The sequence below is a fragment of the Haemorhous mexicanus genome, chromosome 7 (assembly GCF_027477595.1).
Source record: "Haemorhous mexicanus isolate bHaeMex1 chromosome 7, bHaeMex1.pri, whole genome shotgun sequence".
NCBI classification, from domain to species: Eukaryota; Metazoa; Chordata; class Aves; order Passeriformes; family Fringillidae; genus Haemorhous; species Haemorhous mexicanus.
The window spans coordinates 33,819,526-33,845,486 of NC_082347.1; the positions used below are offsets into that span (position 1 = coordinate 33,819,526).

Below are 25,961 nucleotides of genomic sequence, written 5' to 3' on the forward strand. Positions count from 1 at the left end.
CTGGAAATGTATCCTAAATATCAGAATCCCTGTCACACTACTTAACTGTATGAAGAGAGGATGAAAAATTTTGTTTTAACTAAATTTCGTTGTGATTGTCTAAAGTCAAGTGGAACCTCCATGGATTAAATGTAAAATAAAACTGTGGTTACAGTATATGGTCATAATCCCCAGATCTGTTGTTGAAATGACAGTATAATGAGTAGAAGTTAAAATGTCCTCTGCTTTCAAATCCTCATGGTTGTCATTTGATTAAATAATAGTGCATTCTGTTTGATGTCTTGGCTTTATTATTCAGAAGCACTTCAGTATATGTGCCCTACCTTTGTATTGTGTGCTCCTGGCAACCAGGTATCCATATAGGTTCTTATTTACACACCTGCAACAGATACACTGCACGTTTAGCTTGCCTGTGTGCTGCTTGAATATGAAATTTTAATTATTCCTCTTAATTATGGTGCATTCACCAAAAAGAGGGAAATCATTGGTCAGGTACAAAAAGAAACTGCTTGGTATTTGAAGGAATTTGATAATTTTGTTGTAGTTCGTAGCTTGGCAGGTGGTAATAATGCTATGCCAGCACTGTCAAAATATGAAAATTAAAGTGACGATGGGTTTTAATGAAATCCATTTGACAAATATAATTAAGGTGTTTTAATATGAAGCCCTGTAATAAAGACTACCGGTGGACTCCCTGAGGTCCTGACTAATTGTGTAGATTGCTTTTAAGCTTTGAATAGTTTTATTGGATAATGAACTGTTAAGAAGTGTTAGATCTTTCTTAAGCAGAATTTGGTTTGAAAAAGAAGAGGAGAGACAGGCCTGAGGTGTGGCATTTTAAACATAATTAGAAGAGAGATTTAAGTTAACATCTTTGATCTTGCTGTCAGTTTTTGATTAGAGCTGTAAATGCTTTAATCAAGTGCAGTGTAGTCATTACATTTCTAACTGTTTTTAAACTGCGAAATTACTGAGACACTGACATCGGTTTAACACTTCTTGAGAATTTCCAGCAAAGTTGTGTTTGTAAACTGGGTGTTTGCATTAAATTGCCATACTGCAATAATTTAACAATTAAATAGATCATGGGATAATTATATTTTGGGGTTCGAATAATCTAAAATCCCCTTATTAGATTAAATATAATGTTCTGTCATTGGGGAGAGTGGGCCACTTCAGATTTCATTTTAAAAATAATTCTAATCTTGGGGTTTTTTCCAATTAAAATGGTATTCAAAGTAGTAGTTGTAATGAAAATGAATATATAAGAAGCTAAGTGCAGTATTTAAATGCCTTCCATAGGAAAATTATTCTTTTAATGTTACATAATGTTTGACCACTGTGGATTCCTTCACACCCATTTTAGAACCAGGGAAGGAGGCATAAGAATTTACCAGGGGTACAGTAGTGCCTGAGACAGTACTACAGCTCTGTTCTCTCAAATTCCTATCTTGCAACATTAAAGATTGCTTGAAGACATTTCAGAAAGATCAATTTTTTTTTTTTTTTTTTTTTTTTTTTTTTTTTTTTTTTTTAACTGGTGTCCAAAACAGCAGTAAAATGTGAAAATGGCCGTGGGCTCTGGTCGGTAATGTCAGTGAGGATGTTGGGCTGGATGGTACCTGCCCATAGGTGGCATGACTTCATTTCAAATACAGAACCCAGCAGTCTGGGGCCCTTTCTCAAATCTGACCTTGTGTTCTTGATCTTTGAGCATGACAGAAAATCCAGATATTTGTCTCTTTACTGTATGGGCTAAGGGCTGCTAGACATAATGTTTTACTCATGTTTGTCTTCCAGAAATCAAACATTAAGGTACAGCAAAGAAAACCACACTAAATCCATTCTGTCTGCAGCATACAGACCATCCACACAAATCAACTCTGACAGTGTGGCCTGCCAACAAGCCCCACAAATTTGTTGATGACGTCCCACAGCAAACCACCTGTGCCTTTGTCAGCATGTCCTGCATGCTGACAAGTCTGGCAGACCACAGAGACTGTTCAGCTGCCAGCTCTGCTCCATGGCACCTCCAGTGCCCATGTCTGTGCCAGCTGCAGTCCAGGGAGCACCCAGGAGCCAGCAGCCTCCCTGGCAATCCTGACCCAAATCCTTGGGGACCCAAAGACCATTTCCAGTAGCTAGGATGGCACTTGGAGCGCTCCAGGCTGCTGCTTTGGGAGCATCCAAGCAGAAGCTGCTGCCCCATGCAGTAAACTGCTCTATTCTAGAGAAGTTTGTGTTTAGAAATCTCCAGGTCTGCCCCAAATCAAGTCATGTAGTGGAAGTCTAATGTAAAGGTGCCAAAACTGTTGATAAGTGTTGCTGAGTTGCTCCATCAGAAGAAATCACACTTGTCATCTTAGGCACTTACTGAAAAATCAGGTTTTTCAACAATTTCTCCTAGCAGGGATGCCTTAGAAACAAATTGTGTCTATATGCAATAAAGGTCCCATGTAAGTCAACCTCTGAAACACCATCTGAAGAGCTTAACTTGATCCTTAAAATATGAGTCTGCTCTGAGGAGTGCTGTAAAAATTCTATTATGGGATAGTCTATTTTTCCATCTCAGCAATTTCCAGAAGAAATATCTTTGCTTTACAAGTACAAGGATGGAGACTTTTTAATTTTATTTATATGTATGCATATATATACACATAGCCCTGCAAATTCAACCAGGATTTTAAAATGAGTCTGGATTCTTCCCCTTTTGTGTACCTCCTGATAACACTGATTTGCAAGGCCATCAAGTATTTTTCATTATTTCCTCTGAACCTTGCTGAGGGTTTAGTGAGGCAGTGGTTTTCTCAGCATTACTCTGTGTGTAATCAAAGGCAACGTTGCAGATGGAAATAACTAGCACTTAGCTCATGTGTGTGAAAAAGCAGCAGAATCCATGGCTGCATTGGTCCTGCAGGGTAAAAAAAAAAGAAAGAAAGGAAGAGAAAACAAAACAAAAAAAAAACAAAGGAAAAATGGCTTGGGATGGGAAGCTGTAAGTGGAGGAAGACTGTAAGAAGTGTTCTGGGTAAGGAGCACCAAGATGTTTATCTTGATGTTTTTATCATTTTGGTGCAGGTTTTTTCAAATGAACACAGATTCTAATTGATGGGTATAAATATCACAATGTAGAAAAGCAAGATTCAAAATGTAATAAAATGCACAATCTACTTAAGTTTATCACCTGACAAAAATACAGCCAAGTGAGCATTTGCTAGAGATCCTTCCAGAGAATAAAATTCTGGGGTAGAGCTGGAACTTGAACTGCAGCCAGCCTAATAAGCCACAGACTGTCCCTTCCCTCTGTCTCTTGTCCCTCCATCTCCAAGTAGCTGCTTCAGATCTCCAGAGTCCTGGTAGAAGGAACATTCTTCTCTGCAAGCAAAACCACCATCATGCCAAAACTGTTGTGCACTGCACATCACATGGTTCTCTGGTTGTAAATTGCCCAATAAATACTCTAACATTACCTTGAAAGGGGTTTTTCCTCTCCAAATTGCCACCTCTTTGGAGAGATACTGCATTTTCAAGGGAAAATGAATCTTCATTAGTAATTTGGTACTCGTTTTTCTTCCTTTTAAAAGTTTTTTTTTAGTATTGGTAGAAACTTTGAACAATAACTTTCCTCAGCATTCTCTTTTTTTTTTTTTTTATACTTTAGTACTTTCATCCTCCAAATTTGCAATGCATTTCCTTTTATGGCATTTAGATTTTGAGAGATTCAGTTTGTGAAAAAAATGGGAAACATTGAAAGGATGAGCTAATTAATGTTTCTTCAGGCTACCCAAGGTGCACTGTTGTGTTAGAGTTTTGCCCCATTTGTAATTGATGCCTGTTAAAGCTTTATTTTATCATCTATTACTGACTTCTAGGCTTCAGTTTGCACTTACTGGCTGTAACAAGCATTTCATTTTACACGGAGAAAAAATGGTTTTGGTTTCAGTTACTTTTTTACTGTACCTGAAAAAGAGAATGGGATTTGCAAATGATAAATGGGGAAGTTGACTAGCTAACTAATAAAGATTTGTCTTAATCAAGTATGATTTGTCAGAACAGGAGCGCACTGGGGTCAGGGCACACGCAATGAATAATACAGCATTCACTGGAGAGAAGGACCAGGCAAAAGGCCTCATAAATATGCTGCTATTACCCACTGCTAATTCGTATTCAAAGAGTGAGTTGCACTGAAGCCAGCTCCGAGGTTGCTGAGCTGTTCACCTGCTTCGTGGGCTTTACCATGTTTAAGAAAGTTTATACATTTATATTTTTATATACACACACTGTTTACAGAATGCTTTATTTATGCACAGGGCGCTGCACTTTTTGGTCAATGTGCTTAAGCATTATTTATTAATCAGCTTCTAGGTTTGTTTTATTTTTCTAATGTCTGGGTGCTATTTTATTCCTGGTTTTTGTTGTTTAAATATGAATGCGAATACAGCAGGAGATAGTTCCATTCACATTTGAAATGAATTTCTGAACAGTGCAAGAAAGGTTAAAACACTCTTTAGCTTCATGGAAGTATTAGAGATCAAACAGGCATAGACTTCTTGTTCATATTGCCAGCTTTCCTGACTTTCTAATTGACCTGTAGATCCAAGATAAATCTGGTAAATCAGGATGTTGAGAGAAACCTGAACAAGCCCCAGTGTAATTTTGTTTGGTTCTGGCTTTACTTTCTGATGATAACTTTGCTTTTTGCATCAAGGAGCATTTTCTCAGATTGAAACAATTGAAGGATATACTCTTCTCATAGGTGTACTGATGTCCAGAGGAGATACTGCAAAACACTCTTGTTACTATTGATAAGTTAAGCTACATAAATGAATCTTAAAGAACCAGTTTGAAAAAGTAATAAATTCTTCCATTGCTTACAGATTTAACTAGCAGATTTTGTTCTTCAACATTGTGTTACCTAAATGTCATATACTGTGCTATGTAGTGGTTATATAGTTAAATAAGATTGAAAAAAAATTCTCGCTCCACTCTTAAATTTTAAAACATACTCTTCAAATGAATATTCTTCATGAATTTCAAAACATTTTTTTCTCTTTTAAAAACACAATGTAATTTTTTTCCTATTTGCTGGTTGGCCAATAGCCTGTCTCATCTATTTTGTGCTCAGCTCTGTGTCTCGAAGTGCACTTACTGTTTTAAGAATGGATCAGCTCTAGAGATAGGGCCAGCTTTACAAGCCTCAAGCTGCTCTTGCAGGAGTTTAAGTTGCCAACTCCCCCCCTGCACACTTTAAGTCTTTAAAATTACCAGTAATACAGAGTCCAGAGTAATTATTTGTACTGCTCTGAGTTTATAGCAAACTGGGTAGATGGTGGAGTACTTTTGATTAAATAATGATTATGAATACAGCCTTAGATGAACCAAAGATCACCATTGTGTCATCTCAGTGCTGTTTGGAGTCACAGGTTTAATTAAATGTCAGTTTGTGGCTCAAGTTTTAGAGGATATATTTCTGCAACTTAATTTAGATGCAATCAGGATTTTTAATACTCTCCCCTGCTGAACCACTTTCAGACAAGTTCAAGACTGGCAGTACTGCCATGAGCCATCACCCATTCCTGCACCAAGCTCAGAGCGAGCAGGGGCTTCTTCCATCCTGGGAGCACTTAAAAAGTAGCCAAAGAAGACACTGAGGGTTGGCTCCCAACTTTAGGTACATTATTAGTGATTGAAAGGGGGGTAGCAAGTTGTTTACTTATTGATGCACTAAGGAAAGATTTCTTTTTTGCCTTAGAACTTATTTGAAGGAAGAGGGTAGGGGAGGAAGATGCAATGGGAGGAATTTGGAGCAGACAAGCACTGCTGGGCTGGGGCATGGCAAGAACAATGGCCAGCCTGCAATGTAGACAAGTGCTCAGCTGAATCAAAGTCTGCCACCTCCTGTGAATGTTGCTGTGAGGATGTTAGTGAGGGAGCTCAGCTAGATTGGTGATGGGAGTAGACAGAAAAAAAATACATCAGTTAGTGAGAAATGAGTTGTTTTTTACCAGCAGATTGATGTAAGTTAGGATTTCAGAAAAGGTATGAAACTTTAGAAACAGAAAAAGCAACTGGAGGTGAAGTTACTAAGTCTGTCATCTTTCTTCTTTCTTTATCCTATTTTCTTCTCATTCATCTGCCTTTTTTTTTTCTTACTGGGGAAGGACAAACCAGGCCTGGACCATGGGAGGCATTGGTTATGAAATGCTCCCAGTTTGTTCTTAAAGGCATGTGGCACCTTCCTCAAATATCTTTTCTTCTTTATTTTGAACAAAACACAAAGACTGAATTCTGATTAGGTGTTCTGGATTTTCTTCTTTCTGACTTCTCTGACCTCAGACTCAACCAACCCCTTTTGCTCTTGGCCAATAAAAATAATTTCATCAACATCCATTATAGCTTATAGGGAGACCTTTCCATTTGAAAAATGTTTGTGTTTTTTACTTTGGTGGACATCTTGGACTTTGGAAGTTTGGCAGGTATTTTTAGATGTTACTTGCCTCCACAGTAAGACTGGACCACTTCTTTTATCCTCTCTTGCAACTGAACTTCTGACAGCTCTGGGAGTGTTGGATGTCCTTGGTGAATGCTGTGGATTGTCAGTGCTCTTTCCACCTGTGTGGCATTTGCTTCTGCTGAAGAAGCCAACTACTCCCTATAAAAAGTAGCTAATTTTTATTTTATTGTGTTAATTGACCACTTAGCAGCATGCAGATTAACATCTTCCTGGCAGATTCTTGAGGCATTTGAGCACTAACTCATGTTTCACTGTTCTGTTAATGCTCTACAAATTGTCTCTCCATTGGCTTATGGCTGTTACATTATCCTTCATTTATCTGTATTACCCTGTACTTGTTTTTTAATAACCTTAATGATCTAAATCCTTCTGTTTCTAATTATATCAGCTGTTCAATGTAAATATATGTCAGCTGAACTGGGGAATTTATTGGACTTTACCTGTGTCCCTATACTTCAAGATATGTCATCACTTTCTTTATTAACTTTCTGCTGTCAGAAGTATAAGGTGTTCAACTCAGCCCTGAATTCTTCAACTCCTGCAACCTATATTTTCCAAGTTTGTAAATCTGCTTGCTGTCACCTCTGAATAGTGAGCTTTTAACACTTTCTAGTATTTTTTCCCAGACATTGCTGTTGATGATTTATCCTGTCTCCCAAAATCAAAACTTTTAACCTGTCCAAAATGGAGTGGCTTTAGGGGAAAAAAAAAAAAAAAGTCCCAGCCTCTGTCAGCATAGTTTTCAAAACTCTGTATAAGCTTTTGCTACATCTTCAGAGCATGTAATGTGCAAAGACCACACACAATTGCACTCCCCAAATGGCACTGCTAACTGGCAGGGCTGAGGATCTCAGCCTGGAACTGTTCCCCACTCCTCCTCTGGTCGACACACAGTGGGTTTTGTGGTGTTTTTCATGATTCTGCAGAACAGCCATCTTGATTTTTAACATGATCTTCTGCTTTTCCCAGTGTAAATTAATTTGTCTTTTCCAACCTCTAATTACATAGCTCAGATGCATGCATTGTATATATGATGAGGTTGAGCAAATCATATTTCCAGGCATGCTTTCTGTGATTTTGTTCATTTTCAGCTTTTTTTTTTTTGTATTTTAAATTATATCAAGATATCTTGATATCATCTTATGACACTTTTATATGTACACACACACACATATATATGTACACACATACATATGCAAACACACAGGGTACACTTTGAAAGAAAAAGAGCTCTATAAACTATGTTGGATTATTTTATTTTTCATATGAAAAGAAAAATGGGGAGTCTGTCTTCAAAATTCATAAAAATGCATGTTTGTTTATCCTAAAGCCTGGAGAGGCTCATTCCATGTCATTCCTGTCTCTTGAGTAAATATATTAGTCATTCTTAGGGCAAAAAAGTATTATTGACTTGAGTGATTAGAAAAAGCTCTTTCAGAATCAGTTTAGCTGATAAAGTACATAAATTCTTAAATGGCTGGAGGCAAAAAAAATAAAAGAAACCAGTCAAGTACAACTCATTTTGTGTCCTTGATGTGTGTGTAGGTATTAGAAATCAAACTCTGTGGACAACATATTAAATAATTACCATTTGTATGCATAAATACTGCATACAGTTTAAAAGCAAATTCCAAAGAAAGGGCTTATTCAGGAGTGCAAATCGTTGCTAGAAGTGATCATTGTCTTTTGGGTTTATCTCAGCATAACTGTTGAAAGCCATGTGCCAATTTGTGCACACATGAAGGGGGAAGTTAGGTTTGCATTTGTTGTGGTTTTTTGTTTTTTTTTTGGGGGGGGGGGGGTGTTGGCTTTTTTCTTCAAGTGAGGAAAGTTGTATTCATTCCTCTAATTAATTTCAGTATTTTAGGATAAGAAATGTTATATTTTGCTTGCATAACATAGTCTCATAGATCCAGGCACCATTTGTGTTGGACTCACAAGATGGCATTTTTGAAGTGCTTGGTACTAAAGAAGATGATTTCCCATACTTTGTTCCAAAACCCTTTAGGTCAGAATGCATTTAGAGCTGTGGATTTTAGCATTCACCATTTAGGGATGATGCTTGTTAATATTATGTACTTTTTCAGAAATATTTTTTCTCTCCATCACAGCATTAAGACTGAGATAATTGCTCTATCGAATATTCCTGCCCTCTGTCAGTACACAGATAATAATGATGTAAATGCATTCACCCTTCTGCTTCACACAGTTTAGCTGTAATTTTAAAACATAATTTTATGCATCTCTTTGGGAATTTCAGTTTGAAGAGGCAGCACCACTCAGTCTTTGGTAGGACTCAGGACTGCACCGTACTAAACATTGTCCGTGCAAAGCAGGGAAAAGGTTGGCATAATCCCCAAATAATTGACATTGTTAAGATTCTGTGGAAATAACACCATTACTGGCAACAGGCAACACCCTTTAGTTTGTGTATTGGTCTTAATTCATGCATCTGCACTACAGTATATCTTACAAACCTGACCTTTTCACATAACTGTAGTAGCTTCTTCAATGACTTGCATTATAAGTAGGCTGGGAAGATCCATACAGCACCATTGCACTAAAAGCATGAATCTGCCACATAGATGAATGTTTTAACTGGAAGGGAAAGAGTTTTGGGGAAACCTGAAAAATGTTAGAAAGCAATTATATCAAGCTTATAATTAGCTGTACTATGGGGAAATGCTGCATTTTTCCTAGTCCCAGGTGCTTTCAGTTGCAAACCAAGTGAAGACAGGTCTTTATTGAGAAGTCTTTATTTTCTCTGTGTAATAATATTTTTGTTTGACTGTCTTGACCTTCCAGCTAAAAATCAAGTTTCACTGTCATCAGTGAATTTTCTGAGTAGAATGAGGATATGAAGAGGATAAAGGTGTCAATTTATGTTTGCAAACTTACTGTGAGATTATGTTATCTCCGTCATATCTCTTTGTTCAACTTATGTTGTTATTTTAGCCCAAAAAAGGCCAAAGATCATCAACGAAAGTGCATGTAGAGTAAAGCTACTCCTGTAAAATTGATGATCCGTCCAATTATTTATCTATAGAGGCTGCTGGGAAGAAACGCAACTATCTCAGTTCTCAGACCCCTCTGCTAGGTTGAACTTCATGGCTGAAGGTTTAATCCCTAAGTGTCATATCAACAATTCATTCTGTGATATTCTGGCTGACATGCTCTCCTTCCTTATTTATTGATGTCTTCAGTCATCGACAATGAGAGGAAAATACACTATTCGTCAAAGTGACGGTGTTTTACCCTCACTTACAGTTGATGCTGCTGTCACATTGATGGTTGGAAAATAAACTCAATCATTATAAAAAGCTAAGAGTGTGAACTTGCCAGTGACAGGAAGAAGATGAAAAAAAAAATATACAAACCCACAGTAACTTGCTTAAAAATTGGTGTAATAAAAATAAAGCTGTTCCCTTACAAAGATATTTTTGAGCTTTGTTCATGAGACACAAAACCATTTTAGCCATGTGTTTTATACTTGTTCCTTTGAAGGAAGATCTGTACCTCATAGTCCTTTATGTCTGCAAACATACATGTAATTTTTAGTACTAAATACACTTTTTATCATTTCACCTCATGCTGCTAGGTTGGTAATTTGTTTATTTTTTCCCCCTCTCTTTTAAGAGATTTTGCTTTGTTAGGTTTTTTTCTCCCCTGGATTATATTGAACACATATTTCTGTTTATGTATTACGCACAGTATTTTGAGTGCTTTAATGAGGAAAAGCTCAGTGTAGTTCCATCCTGTAAGTCCTTTGACATGCAAACATAAGCAAGGCTCTCGTGAATCACTTTCTGAGACTGCCATTTGTGTAACTGCACTGCACTGTGCAGCCTTTTTAACTCCAAACCCATGTATCTTACCACATTTCACCTTTGGGAGGCATTGTATATACAGCTAAAAGTAAAGAGCAGTGAGCCAAGAGGGACAAGATAGCATAATGAGGATGTCAATTTGTGGTCAGAGGAAATATTTATCTTACTTGTACTATACTTGGCAACTGATAGAGAAATATATATGTAATGAATTTCCTGAGACTTTATCTGGCAGACTGTGTACCTTGTGTTAAATGGATTTAAAAATAACATTGCTCGTTTCAAACTTTTAAAGTTTGAGGTGATTCTAATTTGGATTGTTCCTTAAAAACAGACTGTCTATTAAAAAAAAATCATAATTGTGTTTACTAACATATTGCTGAAATTTTAATGATCCATTTCTCAAGGCTCCCTGAATAATGACATTTAGGATCCCACTCATTCACCAGAACAAAAGCAAGGCACTTTTTTTGTTGTTTAGTGGAAAAAAAGCCATGTTTTTGTAGTTTTACTGTTTTGGTTCGTATCTCTGGTATTCCTGCTAAGTACCCTAAATGAATGTGCACAGAAATGCTGGTTGTCTCACACGTGCTGTGTGTCCTGAGGCAAAGCTACAGCTGCTTCAGCTCCTTCTGCCTGCTTCCCCATCTGTAAAATGGGAATGATTTAACTTATTTATCTCCTTCGGGGAAATACAGGAAGGGTTTCTTAATATTTCTACAGAGCTTTGAAGATTAAAATCTCTATACTTGCTGCTAATATTTCAGTGTTAGAGAAGCATTTGATTGAAGCTGTTTGAAGAGTAAAGTTTTGGCATCTTGTGTTGTCTTTGTACCATATCTTGAGGCCTCTCCACTGTAATTTTGCAACCTTTGGTTCAGCGTAAGCTGCGGAAGCAAACAAGCCCTGTGTAAACAAACGGTGATGACTATAAATTAATGTCTCTGTCTGCTCTTGAAAACATCAGGAGATTGCAGCCTATCTCTAAGCCAGCCAGAAACAGTCCATGGTGGAGCAAAGCACACACCAGTAGCTGGGCTGAGTCTGAAAAAGCTTTCATTTAAGCATCAATGGTAAATGCTGAGAGGCACTGAGAGAGGTTTTCTTCTAATATGACTTCTGTGTCTTTAGATGTACAAGGATGGCTGGTGTTTTAGCAAAGGCTTACTGACTTCCTTGGGCTTAAGGAGTAGATAGGAAGTATGAGCACCCAGCATCTAGAGCAAGTCTGAAATTCTTCTGGCCTTTGTTTCACAGATCAAAGGTCGGCATCAATTCCCAGGGTGTAGACAATCTCAAGAGACTGCAGAAGGGCAGCTTCTGGTTTGGTTTGCTTCTTCAGTTTTATGTTGTTAGAAAAACTTAAATTTTAATATAATGATGCAGTTAGGAGAAGTGATTAGGCTACCACATGTGTTAAGTGCTCTTGTTAGAATCCGACTTGGCATTTTAAGGCCTTGCAGTCACAAGCTGTATTTTTTATGATTTACATTTTCATCTTTTAATGCAGAGCAGATTGGACAGGAGATGCTTGAAAATCTCAGCCATGACAGAGAGAAGATCCAGCGGGCTCGGGAGAGGGTAAGTTTGATAATAAGTAATTGCTGATTCTGCATTTTATTTGCATTGGGCAAGTCCTTTGTGCATGCAAAAATAATCCAGATGAGATATAATCACCATCTGCAGTGGAGAATTTACAAAGTGTCTTACATGGGCCCCATCCTGCCAAGTCTCTCTTATGGGGAGTCACACTGTAGTCACCAAATCTGCTGCTGGGAGCAAATTTCCTGTCACCATCACAGTTAGGTCAGTATTCTGTCCTTTGAGGGGTTTGTTATGCTGTCCATTCCAATGACTTCTTGGGCTTCCTATGAGACAGTTCAGGATCATAAGTGAGCTTCTAATAGTTGAGCAACCTTACTCTTTGTAGCTGCAGATGCAAATAACTGCCCCTTGGGCAGGTCTGTGTGAGGAGCAGGTACTGCTGCTCTCTCTCTGCAGCCAAGGCAACATACCTGTGTCACTTCTGGCTCCTGTGGCTTCCATGGGGATCAGCTCCACTGTGCAGAGTTAATGGAGATGCTCAGGAGCCCATCCCATCCAATGTGTGCAAGTTCTCTGACCTTCCATGTGGGAAGGTTTGGTTTCTTCTCACAGAACCACGACTTTCTGTACCTGACCTGTTGTTCAGATCCTTTCCCAGGTGTCCAATTTTTGCAAAGCCAGGTTCTCCCACATGACTCTTAATTGACCAGTGGCACTTTAAAAAAACTACTTTTTCTGTCCCAGGGAGTTTCTTCACTTGGATAGCTTTGATTAGTAAAGCTTCCTATAACAGCATTAATGTGGCATTTTCTGCCAGCTGTACCAGTTGCTTTTTGAAGTGCTGGGCATTAGCTACTTTGAAACACTAAATATAGCTAGATCACTAAATGTGACTAAGAATTGTGAGGATTGACCAAGTTTTGTTCTGGCAACTTGGTGTCATATTTCACCTCCACTTCTTATATCCCCACTGACTGCTGAGTCTGAAATGCTTTTCTGTTTCTAGCTGGACAAATAAAACCTAGGCAATGGAGATAAATGCCATGTATTCCTTTCTGCTGATCCTGTATATCCCAGGGATGTAGTTCTGATCACTCAATGTACTCATGGTTCATAGCATAACTTTTCTTTTTCATTGCTTTCCACCTGAGGAGCAAATTGCTTTGAAGGCAAAACCTGTAAGATGCAAAGAGCAAGATTAAAAATAAGAAGGATGTTCTAGGAAAGTGTAGTATATATATACTCCATCACAACGCAGCAAAAAAAAACTCTTGTCATAATGGAAGATCTCAAGTTCCAAGGTTTTTTTTATCAGGAGCCACTTAAATACTTTAAAATACTTTAAAATATTTTCTTCAGGGAATTCAGAAAAGTTCTCCAGTGGAGCCACATGGCCCTACCTGTTCCAGCTGTCTATGTACACTCAGATGAACATTCAGGGGAGATCTTAGATAATTTAGCTAGTTTTCCATTTTCTAGAGATTTTGAAAGACCAGAACAGAGGGTGCTTTATCAATGCATGATAGCTGTACATTAAATACATGGAGTTATTATCTTATCAACCAGGAAATAAACTTGTCTTCTGGAATGAAATTTTCACTGTGTGTATGATGGTCAGCTTTAACAGTTCAATGTTGAGAAAATTATTTTTTATAAGCAAAATGTAAATAACTTAATGTCTTAATGGTCTGGTTAAATTTACATAAATGAATTTTCCTGTCTGTAGAGTAAAACTCATATTTCCTTCTGAAGGCAAAGAGAAGGGATAAAAGTTCTGCTACAAGTCAAATAGGTTAACTGGATTATACAGGACATTAAAAGATGCAACATCTTTTAGGAAAACCTCGAAATTTGTCTAAGGCAGACAAGATATCAATGTCAGCATCTTGTTCATCTTCCTGTTTTCTCATTAGTATTCTTAACCTTATCTTTAAAAACCATATAGATTTGCCATTGCTAACATCAAAGTCTGTTTCAAAATGTTTTCACTACAGCAGTTCTGTGCAACACACGCTGGTGAAGAGGCTCACATTCCACCAGTTCCATTCCACGCTTCTGTGGTGTGCTGGTATTGGTAAAAAAATGGTGGAAGAACTGCCATCAGATAATTCAGTTTTAAATAAAAACAAACTTACAGTTTGAAACTCTTCATGTGGGTTTGTTTTGTTTTTTTTTTTTATGCCAGAGCAGGAAGAAAAGGTGTTTTCTTAGCATTCTCTTGGGAGGTAGCTAGAGATCTTCCAACTATGTGTGTACGTGTTTGTTTCTTTTTTAATGTTTCTTTTGCTTATTTTGTGGGTTTTTTATTACCATAAAAACATGAGGTCGTCTTGCTTAGAGGAGTTTGTCAAACCCCTAAGATTCAGCTTTCTCTTCCTAACTATCAGCCCTGATTCTAGCTGTCAGGTAGAATCCTGCAGCAAGAGAGGAAAGTTAGGATCAAACATTTAATGGTAAAAAGGAGAGCGCTACTTTTCTGTGAAAAGGGAGGAGAAGCCCCAAGTGTTAAATGCATCTTTATGAATAATAAAAGACCAATGTAAAGCATACATTTGTACTTCAGATTCCCTTCTAGCATAGATAAGAACTTGGCTTTTTAATGAGCCTTTTAAAAATTATTGTGACGTTTTTTCTGCTGTTACTTGTGTCAAACCGGGCTAAACTGCTTTTCTGGAGCTTGAATTGTCTAGATGAATCAGGAAAAAATGAGGGAATGGCCTCCCTGGAATATAATACTCATCTTTGTTCCATCATAGCACATAATTACAGAGATCTGAGAGTCAGTGCAAGCCTTCCCACTGAATATGATATTGCTAAGAGCAAGACTTGATTGGTGCTAGCCAGTCCCGGCTTCTACTTGGTATTTTCTTAATAGCTTTTAGAAGAATAAGGAGGAAATTTATGCAAAAAGGTTATGTGACACTGATTGTCACATCACCTACTGATTCCAGTAATAAGCATTAAACCTGGCAGCAAATATTTACAGTATTGTGCTCCAGAATAGAGACTGGGTTTAATATTACTGCTGTTCAAATATTCAAGATATAATAGTGGTTTGTTATGGTGAAGGTGATTTGTTATTGGAAGACTGCCACTCTCCTTGGCAGTGTTTCTGTTTTGATGGATTTGTAACACAGGATGCATTTTGTCTACTTCAACAAAGTTTTTTCAGTAAGAAGTCAATGACTCAGGTAATCCTTTCAATCTGATTTGATTATGAAGAGATAAATATTCAGCTTTCACAAGGAGAAGAATGTTTTTATGTATGTACACACAGCTGTGTTTTGGGGCATGTTAGAAACAGTGGTCCCTGCTATTTCATAACTGAAATAGTCATAATCATTACATTTTCTTTTTACAATAGATTTTGATGTCCCACTGGTTCCAAGATGTCTAAAATGTCAAAAGATGTCTCTCTTCTAGCTAGCAGTGGCAGAAGAGGTGATAGGAAAGTAACTCCATTCTTCCTATTATCTTCTAATTTCTAGATTTCCTTTTGTGGGACACTAATAAACACAAAAAGAGAGGGGACATTTTAATCCCTTTTAAAAAGCAATAGAAATAAACATGAAGTCCACTTGCTTCATAACCTTTCATCTACTCTACTTCATTTTTTACCTATTTTGCAATATTTTGATAGCTGTAGAACAAGACAGCTAATTAGGTGTAGCTGTAAACTGTAGGTTTCCTTTGTCCTAATAAACTACAAAAATGGTCATTTCAGTGAGTGAGAGTTCCTTACATGAAAAAAACCCACCATATAGACTGTACAGCTGTTCCTTCTGTACATGTGCATATACTATTCACAAAGCATTTGAGCACCCAGGCCAGAGGTGGCTGCTGTAAGGTCAGTACAAGTTTTCTATTTAAGGGGCAGTATAGACATATTTATTTTACACAGAATTGCTAAAGTGATGTATTTTGTATTTCTGTTTCTTTCTTTAAACTACAGTCTTTGAAAAACAGTGAAAGAAAGATATGTCTTTCTTTTCATAAAGCATCAGGAGCATGGCTGTCTCTTCATCCCTTGATCCTTTCACTACTGTACACAAACAATACACATACACGTGGGACTTATGGATTCCAATGTATAGAGCTTCTACCTGCAACCCTTTATTTGTAAAGCTTTTGTTCTTTATCCTGACTCACCTTTCTTGCCTCAATGACTTCCCTTGTCTGGGTTTCATATTTATGTTAGTGCAAACAAGACAAGATATTTTTAAATTTCAGAGCTTTGGTGGCTTTACGAGCCTGTTGTGTGCTAACCCTGAAGCTCACTGACTCAGATGACTGTAGAAACCCCTGTCCTTTGTACAGACTGGGCTGCCTGTGCCTTTTGCCTTTAATGGGACTCTTTTCTCCCCAGCTTAGAGAAACAGATGCAAACCTGGGGAAGAGTTCCAGGATTTTGACGGGAATGTTGCGAAGGTAAGGCCAAGGTAGGGACATTTCTGCTCTTTCTTTTTTTTCTTCTCTCCCTCCGTATCTTTGTTTTCAATTTTACTTCAATCTCAGCATGTTGCTGGTGTACTTGACTTTTTTTTACCCAGACTGCTGTGTAGAATGTCTTTGGATGATAGAAGGCTTTGTCATGCCTATGGAAAGAGTTTCCTGAACCTGAAGGATAGCCCTTGTGCAATGATTTCTCATCTTTGTTTCTTTGTATTTGTTTGGGGGGTTTTAGATGAGTGTTCTAAAGTTAAGATTTTTTTTATGATGATTTTCTGTGTTTCCTATTCTTGAGTGATTTCTGTGTTTTGAGGGGGGTTTTGCCTGTTAAAATGAGAAAGCTGGTAAATGTTTTGGGGCAGCATAAATTTATGTGCAGAAAAAGTTTAAAATTATCAATTCTGCCTAAATAGATGGGGCAGACACAGTGTCAACCCTTGTGGTTTTAGCATGTTTTTTCCACGTTTTCAATGTTATGAAAATTGTCCCTGGGATCAAAATGAGGAGATATGAAAAGGAAAATGTCCTAAAACTTGTGTGGGACTGAAGGGAGAGAGTTATCCACTGATTACTTCTCCTCTTAAATTTGCATTGGTGCATTCTCAGACAGATTTTTTTGAATTAGTGGCACCTCTGGATATGTGTTCTTTACCTAGTGCAACAGCACCTGAGCTTCTCTGTGATGTCTGTATTTCTGTACATATTCAGTTTCCTAAAGAAGAAAAGCATCCCTCTAATAAGCAGTGCTGGGTGCTAAGAAAGCACAGTTTTAAAGGAGTTTTGTGTATCCTCTGAAGAGTTCAGTCTGAAATTACCCTTGCCACAGGCTTTTATGTTGTGTGTTTGCTTAATGCACTTTGCTTATAAAAAAAAAAAGAAGGAAAAAAAGAGAAGAAAATTTTGGCGGAGTTGTTGATTTGTCACTTGGCTTAGGAAACATGAAAACTGGAATTTTATAAGCTGTTCTTTAGTACAGCCTTTATTTCTCCATAAGTCTCCTCAGAAAAATACCTTTGTTAGTTCCTTGTATACCAAATTGACAAAGGTTAAAGCGACTGACCTGATGCCTTCATTCCACAGATTTCTTACAATTCCAACTCCAAAATGAAACGTATAAAATTCTCTGATTAAGAGTAATATGTAAATGACACAAGCTAAATTCAAAATCCATGGAGGAAGGAAGTGGCAATTGAAAGGGATGGTTCAGTGGCTGTAGACAATCAAAATAAACTATAAAAAAAATGAAGGAAAAGAAAAGACACCAACCAAACCCAAGTCTCCCCCGGAAGGTTTCTGCGACATGAGCTGTAACGAATATTCTGCATATGTCTCCATTTTGTCAAATCTCATTAAAGGGGTTTCTTGCTTTATGTCAATTGAGCTGTCCAAAAATCATTCATCATTTTAGTGTAAAAAAAATCATGCAGTTATTTAAATAATATCATATTAATGTTAAAGTTCAGCTGTCATTTAATAGTATGGCTTAATCAGACATAGCATTTAGGAAAAATAGTTTTTTCGGGCTTTACTTGGCTTTCAGGTTGGCAGATTCAAATAAGGATTTATGGGTTTCTAAACCAATGTATTCTTTCCATGTTTATGCTTGAGGTACCCCAGCCTTTTTTGCAGCACCCTGTAGTCTGTTATTTGCAATAAAATAAAGTATCTCCTCATATTGTGTTTGAATACATTTGCAAGTAATTTGGAGAAGCTGAAACAAAAACATATGCTGTAACCTTTGACTTTGTTTTGTGTTTGGGAATCACAGTTAGGAGTCCTAGTTTATAAGTGTTCCATAAGCCAAATGAAAAATATGATCTTTCTGAGATATACTTGGGCTCTTCTTTTCAGACAAAAGGATTCTGTAGTTGAACACCATGATGGCATGTTTCTGTGTGTCAGAACAGCACTGGATTTCCTTTTTCTTCAACAAAAATGCTGAACTGAGTCACCCATCTAGAAGAAAGTCAGGTTAGGATTTAAGCTCAGGTCAGGTAAATCTGCCAAAAGCAATGCCAGCATGGAAGCAGCTTTCTTTCAGTAGACAATTCTCAGGATGTTGTTTAAAACCACATAATTGATAGACCTACAGTGAATTTAATTTGTTTGTGGCTGTTGGGTAGAAGGGTCTAGCATTATCCCAGCCTCAGCATCATCAGCAATTTGTTTAGTTACAAGAATAATCATGAAATACAGACCCCAAGAAATCAGCATGTATTAGATAAACACAACTGCAAGAAATATAATTAGCACAGGTTGGCAGTTCTTTCCTAATTTCTGCATACCTCAGTACACACCACAAAATGTTTTGCATAATTACTGGAACCAATAAAATAAAACACTGGAGGACCATCTCCACATCAATGTTATACAGAGAAGGTAATGATAAATTGAGCATTGCTCAATGTAGTGGCTGTTCCCACAATATATATTTGCTGATATGCTTGAAGTCATATGCCATGCTAACAACTCTGTGCTTCAAATTAAAGCCTAACTCTTTCTAATTTTACTGTCTGGGAAAGGTAAAGCAGCATCTCTTTTGAATCTGGCTGAATATATTAAGAGATCATGTATTTAGATAGCTACAGGGCTAAATTACTGTCTTTGTATGACCTAAATTCCCTGGCCATGTGTTTGTGCATAAAATGTTCTGGAGATGGGGAATAAAAGCAGACAGGTTTTGTAGGTGGCCATGGCTCACTAAGGAAATCAGTGGCATAATAGGGACAGGTCTTCCTATCCCAGTTTGCTGCTCCAGCAATAAGGTACCCAGCCTTATGTATTGGAATTTGTTGTCTCACAATATTTTGAGTGTGTAGATAAAAGTATTTTTGTTGTAAGTGTTTTATAATATTTTCACATACAAATGACCTATACCTTCATGATCTTTTTTTTTCTGTAGCAACTACTTAGGGTCTTCTAAGGTAATGGCATTACTTATGGCATGGCATTACTAGGATCAGGGGGAATGGCTTCAAACTGAAAGACAGTATGTTTAAATTAGATATTAGGAAGAAATTCTTTATTGTGAGTGCAGTGATGGGACATGGGTGTTCAGAAAATTAACTTAGGGTAGGAATTAATTTTTGGATTTAGATGAAGTGTGCAGTTTTTGTCCATGAGGCACTGGAATGGGTTGTTTCAGGTCTCTATCCCTTGGCCTGTACCCCAGTGTGAACTAGGGAGTGCACAGTATGCTAGAAAGAAGTAGAAAAGAATGTGTTCTGGAATATCTTCAGGGTTTTGCCCATATCCTAAGCCAATAGCCTAGAAAAGCTTATAAGAAAAGAATTTGGAAAGTCTCCAAGCCACACACAGCCCAGTGGGAAACAAACAAACCTAAAAGTAACCAGATAAAAATTTCAGTAGATTTAAATCTTTTTTCAATTAGCAGATAAGTTCTGTCTACCCCCTTCGAATTGCGGGAAAATATTTTAGAAGAATGACTGCTACACTCCAGAACAACTTTTTATCCTGTCTGGTTCACCAGGAAATTTTTGTGTTAAAAATACTCTTTTCATCTTCAGATTTCAGTGTTCTGAATTGTTATCAATGATGTTTTGAGAAGCTTGTGAACACATCTGCATTTATAAAAGAGACTTTTAAAATTTGATTCCCAGCAGGACAGGGACACTACCTCTGTCTGCTAGAAATGAGGCAGTAAGGGTTCAGTTCAGCTCTCAGGTAATAAGTTATCTGACTTGCCAACAGCTGCATGACCAATATGACTGCAGTCAGAAATTAAATATGAGTTCTGGTGAAGCTTTTTCACTCTTTCCAGGAAATTTCTGGGAGTCCTACTTCTTGCATCACTGCTAGTCAAAGTTTGTTCTACTTTCTCAGATATTGCAGTTATTTTTCAACATTTCACAGAATTGTAGGACAGGGTTGAAAAGTTGGAAGGGACAACCTCTAGGGGGACATCTGGTCCAACCTCCTGTTCAAAGCAAGTCTCATTAGAGTAGGTTGCTCAGACTCCACTCCAGTCACATTTCAAACACATACAAGGAGACACCAATGTCTGTCTGAGCAATCTGTTCCAGTAGCAGCTGAAATAAGCAAATCCTCCAGGTATCTCACTGAAATTTCCCAGCATCTGACTTGTGTCCATTGCCTCTGGTCCTAAGCAGAAGTGATTTTCAGAATTGGCCTTCAGAGTTTGGGCCTGGATTGCAGTTTTTTCTAGCAGTTCTCCTACAACTTCAGCAGTGGTGATGTTGTGGTCATTGGGCTGAGGGGACACTCTGTGTAGGGCAGTTCTTGAAGCAGGGCATGGGGTGCTCTGCCTCAACTTCTTTATTGCTTTCTCTGGCTCGTACAGATCTGCAGCGTTCAGAATGTCTGTTCTGCCTCCTTGCTTGGCTACCAAGCCCACATTTCCATATGTTTGGAGAGCAGCAGGGACAGTCATGTCCCTGTGGACATAAACCCAAACAAAGAGTGAGTGTTACCACTGCCTTTTCCCCTATTTCCCTACCAATCTCTGTTTCCATCCCCAAAAGTCCATGACAAAAACCTGATTTTCTTCCTAGCTAAAGCCTGTTTCAATCATACTTGGCCATGACTGTTGAGTCTCTGCAGTTTTCTGAAGGCAGGTCTTTGTATCACCAATCCAGAGTGGAGTTTAACATATTTGCTTTGTTTTCATGCTAATAGAGGAGTTCCTCTTTCCAGGATATTTGGTCTCCAGCCAAAAGAAGTTTGAGTAGGAATTGTTTCAGCAACTTTTTTGTACATATATTTCTATTTTTACTTCAAGATGTATTTCTACACTGAAAAATAATTGAAACGGTAAATCCTCAAGCAAAATATCTGCTCCATGTTGAATATTTACAGCTGCAGATGTTTACTTCAGTAATTTAGACCTTGATTCAGGAGCATATTTAAGCATATGGTTAACTTAAACTAGAGGAGTGATTCCCTTAACTTGAAGGAGACTGAATAAGGGGGGAGTAGGTGGCAGAATGATTCTGGGTCATCTCTTAGGGCAACACAGGTTTTATTGTGCTCCTTGCAAATCATGTCCTTAATATTTCTGTTGTTAACTGGAAGCTGTAAAATATGCTAATGTATTTTAGTGCTTGTTACTGTCAATAGATTTTTTTTTATCATTTTCCTGACTTTTGAGCATTTAATATAGTTACTTGATTCTTATATTATTGTACAATTGTGTTTTGTTATTCAGCTAACCTTTATCAATTATGAGGTGTTGAATCTTTTCAGAAGGAAACTGATAAGCGCTATGGTGATGTTAATCACAATCTAGTCCTTGGATGAGGAACATACTGCTGGTTATTCCAGATTAAACCTTGGCATTAATTAGTACCTAGTTGTTCCTCGCTTTGTCTCTGAATTTAAAAAGAAACCTTGTTTCTTTGTTGAAGTGATGGACAAAACATCTGGAAAACATAAATGTGTCGTCAGCAAAATTCCCAAGGGTGAGCATTCTTCATCATTAGGAGTCCAACCAAAAAACAGGAAATGTACCTCTAGGTCTGAACAGCAAATATTTTAAAATAGTATGGGACAACATGGGTTCCCTCTCCTTAGTTTAGGTGTGATGTAATCTGATGCATGTAAGATGCGTTTCTTATTTTTAATAATCAATGGAAAACCATTTTCTAAACCTTTCTCATCTTTCTTAGACGGTGTTGTTTCTGTGCTGTTTCCACAATACTTTTGAAAAATCTTGCCCTACTTTCATTCAGTGTTAGAAATACTGTTCAGATCATGCACCATGGAGGGTGCAGAAGTCTTTTGAGCTGCTATTTAACCACCAGCCATCAGTGTACATGGAGAGTTCCAGACCACAGGCACTGAATGCCTTAAAAAGGGACCAATTTCAACATTGCAGGCATGTAGCTGGGATTAGTTTAATGCCACCATAGCCTTTGCAAACCTTCATCTCTAACAACCTAAGTGATACAGAGTTAAGTTTTCTTCAAACCTGGAAGAAAAAAGGAACATCACGATTGATCTTCACATCTAGTAACTTAAATGCATGGGATAAAATAAGTCAGTGTTTTAATCTCCTTGTGCCCAGGCAGCTTTAGAAGGGGATGTCCCTCATTCGGTGAGGTAAGAGCATTTATATGGTAGCATTGTTTTATTTTTCAGATTGTTGGAAAGCTTTATCCACATGTCAGGCTGCCTACACTATGTCCATTATGAGCAGGGTTCTCAGCATTCTTCAGACCACATTTCTAATTCTCTTTTTCCATTCTTTTTTGAAGTGTACAATGGTCTTTGTTCTGTCCCCTCCATTCCCTCTTTTCTATCATCTGGAATTGCTATCTCATTTGTTCCCCTTCTGTCTACTCATGTCCAGCTGAACAGCTGGAAAGAACATTAACACACAGTTGTGTTTCTGCAGGAAAGCAGGATCCCAGTGGATAATTATCCTGGCTAGTCCTGGACTGCATATACCAACAATGTAAAGCATCATGATGGGTTAAGTGTTGTGTAACCCTTCGTGGTTGTTTTCTGCACTGGGAGTGTTGACCACCATTAAGCAGCTAGAGCCTAAAAAGGTTCACAGTGTCATGAGTGAAACAAAAGTCATTTCACTGCCAGCATTGTCCTGTCTGAACCACAGCAGGTATCCCACAACATGCTTCCTTGAGAAGCCATATCTTATATCTGCATAAGCAGTGCAGGGCTTTCCTGCAGTAGTTGCAAGGAGGCTCCAGTAGGATGAGCTCTCTCTGATGTGATACTCAGAAATGGTGAAGGTAGTGAACATGTTTTGGATATGGTATGGTTGTTTATGTGAAGGAGAGAAACTCTTAGCAAAAGCTGGCATTGGTAGTTGCTGAAATAATTGGAGACAACTTTTCAGAAATCAATTAAGTACAAACTCTTTAAGGCCAGTAGTTGATTGGGGATCATGTTCTTGACACTACTCACACTATAACTGTGAAAGAACAATATAGGTTAAATTTTACACATTCCATTTAGCATGGAGTGTTTAAGCCATAAATTCCTGTATGTAACATTTTCTGAACACAAGGTATGCATGATATCTTGCCACTGGGTCACTTCCTTTTAATCCATATATTTACCAAAGGAAATAGAACCACCTTGGAAATGATTTCAGAAAAGTTCATCCCTTTGTGTTAAGGCAGGATTGACTGACCCTGTTTTAATCCTGACAGATATTTGTTTGGCCTGTTCTCCACTGGTCAACATTCCCCGTCTCTTCAGTCAGATATTTCCAAATTTTCCTTAATGTTTAGCTCAAATCCTTTTTCCTGTGTAGACAGAGTTGTTTTATGTGCTGGTGCATGTGAGGCAATTTCTGGTGACTTGTGCTGTGGAAAGAAATTTCTGCTTAACTTTTCAAGAATTAGAGAACATAAATAAGAGTGTACAGAGTTAAATTACAGTTTCTAGTTTTCATCAAGCCAAGCCTTTTGATGGGATACAGGAATGTAAAAATAGAAGAGTTGGATTTTCTTCTAGTAGGCAAATCCTGGAAGCTCAGCCTTTCCAAACAGTAGCTTCATGTGTACATGTCCTGGAGCTTTGCAAATAGGGACACAAAAATTAAATCATTCTCATAAAGTTGCACATCAGGACTAAAACTAGACTGTATACTCTGCTGACTGAAAGCAACATTTGCAAGACAAAATTACAAAAGACCGAGATTTAACTTTTTTGGTAGCATTTCTAAACACTTAAAGAAAATGACAGTGATTGTGTCAAACAAACATGATTTTAACTCATTTCCCCCACTCTTGCCCATAGACACACCAGTATTTTGGACCGAGGTTGTATTTGAAAACAAATGAAGGAATGCAAATTGATTTGCCTCATCTTCTGTCAGGTAAAAAAGCTCCTTTGTGCCTTCTGAGTATGATTTCCGTGGCACTTGGCACTTTTCTTGCCACACTTCAATGAAATTGTTGACTTTTAATAAAAGCAAAGTTAATTTGGCTTTCCAGCATGGTTCTGATTGCACACTAAGAGCTTTATCTTTAAGAAAACAATGAAGTGATCAAACTGGTATAAAACTGTGCTGTGATAGCAGGATCTTGTGCTTATTAGCTAATCTTTTAGCCTAGATCATTTTCAGTCTAGTTCTTAGTAGCAGGTTGGACTTCTGGCTTTGCTCAAGACACATAAGAGATTAAGTGACCAACAACTGGGAAATGGAAAACTCAGCTGAGTTCAATTTGTGTTCCAGTCAGTCAGTGATGTTCCACCTCAAAACACAGGATCTGAACCTGCAAGCCATAGCTGTGTGAGTAGTTTGCTCATCTGTAGCCCTAATGTTGAACAAGGAACTCTTTAATTTTAGCAAACCTTGGTTGGGGTAGGGAGGGTGGTGTTTTATAGTTGCCATTGCTGTTATTATTGTAGTTTTACAAAGAATGCCATAAATTATGACTTGGGGGTATCACTCAGTTTGTTACAGATAAATTAGTGCTGCTGTGGGACAATACCAAAATTGAGGAAGAATTTATATCCCTGGTAGCATATAATATGTTGTATTAGACCTTTAAAACTCTGCAGAAGAAATGTTCACACATCACTAACCTGCTGAGCAGCTCTCAGAAGAATAAAAAAGTCATGAATGAGAAAGTGTGGCCATACAGTGAGAGGTTGTTTAGTCAACTTGGTGATAGGAAGGATGAAAATTTCCTAATTCTGACTGGTTCTTTAACTAATATGGAGGATCCAACCCGATCCATTCTATGGTTCTCTGACTTGAATCTAACTAAGAAGGCAAAGAAAAGTCAATGTGGAAATTGAGAAAATTAGAAAGAGAAAAACTATTTTGCCATGTTCTCTGCAACACTTGTGTAGCTCTAAAATAATTTGTGCAGGATCTCATAGTGAAACATTTATTACCTTAGAGCTCTTGTTTAGCTTGGAATTTGCTATATTAACCAAAGTATAACCCAGAAGGTTTTTTTAACATCTGTGGTTAGAGCAAAATCTTCATATTTTCTTCTACTTATTTAGTATCTACTGGTAGTTTAAGATTGCAACACTAATTTTTTCTCTTTAAGCAAAAATTGCATCTTAAAATTATTTTTGCACCGACTCCCCACTTTCCTCCTGATAAAAATGCTTGTGCGAGTGAAAAAAAACCACCCACTCTTGTTTCTCTGACATGCTCATCATGGCCGCAAATAATGCATTTAAATAGGGAATTGTTTGAGAAACATGATTCTGAGTGTGTCCAATCTTGCCTGGATGTTGGGAAGCATATGGTCTTCTTTATCCATGCCAAGAAACTTCCTTGCTACTTTCTGTCACCGCTGTATTTTTCAAATGCAGTTTTCAGCATGAATGGCACACACGTGTTGATTGTGAAGGTAGCATTCTTTCAGTGCAGCCTTAAGCTAATTACTCTTAGTGGCAGTGGAGCTTTGTAGCTCATTTGTGAGCAGTTATTTATGCTACTACGCCAGTACAAAGCAATGTTTCACATTACCAGTTTACCAGACTATTACACCATTGTGTTTTAATCCACTGTAGGTGGATGGAGAATATGAGCCATCTGTTTTATTTAATGATATAATCAGTAAACAATATATGCACTTTACACATTTGGTCATTAAAGATGCCCATATTGTTGGACCCTGTATTTACATTGTAAATTGGTGTATTCACACATC

General features: G+C 37.7%; 1 protein-coding gene across 4 annotated transcripts in view; it reads left to right on the forward strand.

Annotated features, from left to right (window-relative positions):
• Nucleotides 1-25,961, forward strand: part of VTI1A (vesicle transport through interaction with t-SNAREs 1A) — a 267,477-nt gene that overhangs the window by 143,148 nt on the left and 98,368 nt on the right. For 2 of the 4 annotated variants that reach the window (XM_059851969.1, XM_059851970.1), the window contains 2 exons: nucleotides 11,852-11,922; nucleotides 16,253-16,325. In XM_059851969.1, the coding sequence (XP_059707952.1) occupies nucleotides 11,852-11,922; nucleotides 16,253-16,318 (137 nt within the window). In that variant the 3' untranslated portion in view covers nucleotides 16,319-16,325. The remainder of the gene's footprint in view (nucleotides 1-11,851; nucleotides 11,923-16,252; nucleotides 16,326-25,961) is intronic. The other 2 variants (XM_059851967.1, XM_059851968.1) reach the window with 1 other exon arrangement.